The sequence below is a fragment of the Hyalella azteca genome, unplaced genomic scaffold (genome assembly GCF_000764305.2).
Source record: "Hyalella azteca isolate HAZT.00-mixed unplaced genomic scaffold, Hazt_2.0.2 contig1504, whole genome shotgun sequence".
In the NCBI taxonomy this organism is placed as follows: Eukaryota; Metazoa; Arthropoda; class Malacostraca; order Amphipoda; family Hyalellidae; genus Hyalella; species Hyalella azteca.
The window spans coordinates 348,603-354,319 of record NW_025931820.1 but is presented as its reverse complement, the minus strand read 5'-3'; the positions used below and the strand labels follow the sequence as shown (position 1 = coordinate 354,319).

At 36.9% G+C, this 5,717-nt stretch overlaps 1 protein-coding gene across 1 annotated transcript in view; it reads right to left on the bottom strand.

Annotated features, from left to right (window-relative positions):
• The window catches only part of LOC108671213 (putative proline-rich protein 21), a 4,575-nt gene extending 362 nt beyond the window's left edge, over positions 1–4,213 (bottom strand). Inside the window, exons 1-2 of the mRNA XM_018158709.1 lie at positions 4,091–4,213; positions 13–402 (exon numbers count right to left, since the gene is read on the bottom strand). Coding sequence (XP_018014198.1) covers positions 13–402; positions 4,091–4,213 — 513 coding nt within the window. The remainder of the gene's footprint in view (positions 1–12; positions 403–4,090) is intronic.
• Between the last annotated feature and the right edge of the window lie 1,504 nt (positions 4,214–5,717).

Sequence of the window (5,717 nt, the reverse complement as noted above, 5' to 3'; positions counted from 1 at the left end):
AGATAGGGTAGCTGGAGGCAGGGGGAGAGCGGAGTGGGAGTGAGATAGGGAAGCTGGAGGCAGGGGGAGAGCGGAGTGGGAGTGAGAGAGGAAAGCTGGAGGAGGCAAGGGGAGAGCGGAGTGGGAGTGAGAGAGGGAAGCTGGAGGCAGGGGGAGAGCGGAGTGGGAGTGAGAGAGGAAAGCTGGAGGAGGCAAGGGGAGAGCGGAGTGGGAGTGAGAGAGGAAAGCTGGAGGAGGCAAGGGGAGAGCGGAGTGGGAGTGAGAGAGGGAAGCTGGAGGCAGGGGGAGAGCGGAGTGGGAGTGAGATAGGGAGACAATCTGCCGGACTAATTTGGGAGCATCCGCCCCAGGCGACAGCGGCCTCTGCGATGTGTAAGCCTTCTTGGAAGTTTCCTCGTTTCCCTAAACTGCCTCACACGTTACAGAAATTTGCAAGTTTATTGCAGACAAAATAATTTCATATGGTCCGTAGATTTGTTTGTTCTGTTTTTCTCCTAGGAACTGATTACATAGAAGCATGCAGATGATTGTCTTTGAAATTTTTTCAACAACATGGCGCGTGTAAAAAATCATAATAACGCGTGACAAATGAAATCACATCTATTTTCTCTAAAAAATTCGTTTAGGTAAGGATTCCCCAATATAAAAATTAATTAGTCATTATCAACTTAATTATGCGGCTGCGCTAACTTGAGAGCGAGTTATTTATATGCCTCTAAAAATATGGCAGAGACTTTGATTTATTGAACTCCATTCGAAACTAATTTGTTTTCGGCTATTGCTGCCTGGCTGTGATCTGAAGATGCTGTTAAAGTGATTAATGGCAGCGATTTGGTCTGAAATTATTGCAAAAAAAATACAAAAACGTTAGAAGCTTTTTAATTTCGGCCTCTTCAAAAGAAAAATGAATAAACTAGTTGCTTTCGCCATTTTATTTTTCGGAATACTTTGTTATATGTGGTTCATTTGTGTAATTATATAACTGAATATTTTATTTTCTGCCTATTTTCATTGCAATTTCAAGCTTCCTGATCATCAAACTGGCCAAATTTAAAACATTATAAGCCTCATACGTATACACATTAGCTACATGTAAGACAGATATATATTTCCTGCGTCAGGTAATGGAGCCAAACTCCAACAAGATGTAAGGTTTAGGTTATTTTGCTATGAACAAAGAATATGAAAAAATCAAGTTTTTTACTATTAGCAAATTCGTTGGAGCTCAAAAAACACATATTAATAAACATTTCCGATCCGGGGGCGTTTTCTTGCAGAAGCAACCACGGTTGATCATTGAAATTCCATTGAATCTATTTACGTTTAATGCATGAACGCCTTGACTATCTGGCTAAGAGAACAATAATAATTTGTTTATTGAATTTGTAAATAATAATAATAATTTTTATATATGAGGAACACTAAAATTCTTGTAACTTGAAGTGCGTGCTTTTTACTAGTCTTAGAAGCTTTACTTCTAGATATACGATGCGCGCATGTCGTCAGTCTCCAAGAACTATTTGACATTCATAAGGGAATAAGGCACGTAATTTATAAGAGATTTATTAAAAATGAGGATATTTCACAATTATTCGCATAGTAACTCGGATATTAGGTTTGCTAATCAATATTGCCCTCAGTCCTTGAATTAAAATGTGTGAAGCTTCTCTTCCATGTGTGAGATCGAAAAACACTATGTCAATTAATGTGATTACATCAAGTGAATATGATATAATACAATGCCTAAAAGCTAAGATTAGAGAACCAAAATAATGAAGAAATCGAACTTATTCCAGCTGACAATACACCCTTTCAAATTAGTTCTCTACGCTAATTTTTGACGAAATGACTGTAAATCTGCCAACGATTTCGTATAGGGTGTTGTTATCAGTTTTTTACTTAGCCAAACCACTTCTGTTACTGACGCATGGGAATTGTTTCCAGTTCTAGTGTATATAGGGTGTATACATCACACGCAAGTCAAGCAGTTAGTCGGCTTGACAATCTTGTTGCTAGAAAGCCCTACGATTTGTCTGAGCATGTGGCCTGGCATTGATGCATAGAACTCGTTCCCAGAGGCGCCGGTCCTGAGAGTTGATCTGGACTCGGCGCGGGACTGAACTATATGGCCGGAGTCATGAAGCATTGTCCTCGGCACTTACTTATGAATCTCTGCACCATGAAGGCAGAGAGAAAATGAATAATTTCTTTGTGTTTTTATTCCTGAACTCGTGTTTGTGAAGAAATTAGTCATAAGTGAATGCATTTTTAAAATTGAAGACGTATAGGACAATGAACTATGGCCGAAATCATGAAGCATCATCCTCGGCACTTACTTATGAATCTCTGCACTGAGGAGCCAGAGAAAAATGAATAATTTTCTTTGTGTTTTTGTTCCTAAACTCGTGTTTATGAAGAAGGTAGTCATAAGTGACTACATTTTGTTCTAAATTGAAGACGTATAGGACCATGAACTGTGGCCGGAACCGGAATCATGAAGCATTGTCCTCGGCACTTACTTATGAATCTCTGCACCATGGAGGCAGAGAGAAAATGAATAATTTCTTTGTGTTTTTATTCCTAAACTCGTATTTGTGGAGAAAGTAGTCATTAGTGAATACATTTTCAAAACTGTAGATTTTTAGGACAATGAACTATGGCCGGAATCATGAAGCATCATCATCGGCACTTACTTATGAATCTCAGCACTGAGGAGCCAGAGGAAAATGAATAATTTTCTTTGTGTTTCTGTTAATAAACTCGTATTTATGAAGAAATTAGTCATAAGTGAATGCATTTTTACAAACTTATCTTTAACTTCACTTCTTGTTTGTTTGTTTGTTTGTTTGTTTGTTTGTCTGTCTGTCTGTCTGTCTGTCTATCTGCTACAAATCTTGTAATCGAAATTTAACACCCTTCTACTTATCCTATCGATCTGAAATTTTGCACACATGTATGAATGTATTGCACACATGTAGTTGGAGACAATGCATGAATCAAATGTCAAAATAAATGTTTTTGAAAATTAAAAAAAAAAATTTTCAATATTAAAAAATTTAAAAAATAATTTTGTCAGCTACAAATCTTATAACTGATATTTGACACACTTTTACCTGTCTAATTGATCTGAAATTTTGCACACTTGTGCGAAGTCAGAAGCAATGCATGAATCAATTAATAGAATAGATAATTTTGAAAAAATTTATATATTAAAAAATTGAAAAATTAATTTTTTTAATATTCGAAAATTACATATATGAGAAATTCATTGTACATCTGTAAGATTGGAGACACTGGATTCTTTTGAAGTGTTGTCTTTAAAAAGTAATTTTTAAACGTATATTATTAAAATTGGAGACGTTTAGGACAATGAACTATGGCCGGAATCATGAAGCATCATCCTCGGCACTTACTTATGGATCTCTGCACTGAGGAGGCAGAGGAAAAATGAATAATTTTATTTGTGTTTTTATTCCTAAACTCGTATTTATGAAGAAGGTAGTCATAAGTGAATACATTTTTTTTTAATTGGAGACGTATAGGACCATGAACTATGGCCGGAATCATGAAGCATCATCCTCGGCACCTACTTATGAATCTCTGCACTGCGGGAACAGAGAGAAAATAAATTTAAATTTGGTTACTCTACTCAATGTCATGACAAGCGGTCATGTATTAACAAATAAATATTTTTTATTTAAGATGTTGTTAATGATAGATCGGGAATAGTTTATAGACTTTTAGGATACTATGTATATATACATTTACAGATTTATTAGTGTAGGCTGGCAGAATTTCTTCTCTTAAACAAGTTTTGTTAAAGACCAGAGAATTAGTTTTATTTATTATTTACAGATTTATAAATGCATCATATTTCAGTATCGGACACCAAGCAAATATATGATCAAAGTTGTTTGATCATGTTTGACATTATCAAACAAATATGATCAATGTTTGACAACTTTACGAACGCGGCACCAGCTCCCTTGAAGTTTAGCTGCGTCTCCTCTTGAATAAAACCAAGTTTTTCAGTAAACATTTACCGCGGCAAGATCAACATTTGGGGACGACAGCTGACACTGAGCCTCACCTCGCCTGATCGACTGCTACCGCAGGCGACGTACAGGCAGGGGACGCTTCGTGCAGGCAGGGGACGCGTCGTGCAGGCAGGGGACGCGTCGTGCAGGCAGGGGACGCTGTCTCTTATACACATCTAGATGTGTATAAGAGACAGGTCATTGCACCGTCCAAATCTTGTTCGCGAAAATATGTCGTATTCGTGAATATGAATTCTGCATGAAATTCATTGGCTGGATTATTGAGAGAGTAACATTGCACGGCTGAACCTGAAGACAAGTACAGGTTGGCCCTCAAGATTTACCTTGATTAATTACTATCGAGGTGATAGAAGGATAATGATTTTAATGCGTGGTTTCAGGATGACAATGGAAAAATTTGTATCTATTAATGAATATTCAGGATCAATTTTATTTTTCTGTGCGAGTTGTTGCAGTTAAGTACTTTTTCTATCAATAAATTCAAGACATTACTTTGATGTTTTCAGGGCAAAATTAAATACTCCAATTTAAACAACGATAAAAGTTTAAGGTTATGATAAATAAATAAATAAAATTTCAATCATAACACAGTAGCACCCGCTCCAACTCGTGCTCCTATTTAACCAATAGGTTAAGCGATATGTAAGATGGCAGATTTTAGCTATAGTTACAAATCATTTTAAAGCATTTATAAATTAATAATTTTATACAGAATTCATCCATGCATTTTGTATAAATATTAATTATTCCTATGAATCCTGCAATATTCCTCAAGACACAATGTCCTCAATTATTTCCTATCGAAAGCCGATAATTTATTATATGTATATTTTTTATCAACGTCATATCAGGCTTTTAACACCAAAAAATGATGATTTAAGCTCATGAAACGGTACGAAATCCTCATCAAAGATTGATGCATGAATCCTTAAGCCACGGAAATCCTTTCTCCTCTTCTCGGCAATCGCAGGAGCCTTCGCCCACCGCTTCTATAGATGGCCTTTCATCTGGCAACTTCCGTCATAAAGTGTTTGGTCCAGGACACGGAAATTGGCAAAAGTTTCGATAGGTAATCAATGGTATCACCTCTTTTACTGGCACCTAGCAATGACAAGCTTTCGAGCTGACAAGCTATAATGTGTGAAACAATGGGATACGTCACTGAACCGCTGGGTAGGAGCAGAAAGTCTGGACAAATTGGCTCTGAGTCTGGAGCGATATGAGACAAAATTATGTGTCGATGAGCTGTGTTGCACACGTTTACTTTACAGCGAAATGAGTCAAGTGAAGCTCAGTCGCTGCCCATAACACCGCTACAAGCAGCTTTTACACACAGACTTAAAACACAGCCGCTGCACGCAGCTATTACACAGAACGATACACAAAATAGTTACTCATAAGTTACTTATATTCGTTGTATAGATATACCCATAACACTGAACCATTAAACAAAACCGCTAGACACAATCGTAACTTATATCCGTTCAAGAAAACAGTAAAACACAACCGGTACACAAAACTGTTAAACAACCGTTAAACAATTAAATCGTATTATCATATTGAGTACAGTAGTTTGATTTGAGGGCACATTAGGCTACTGATCGTAGAAAAGCGCGTGGAAATTTTGGTGTCTTGAATTTTTACGACTTGTTGATCGTA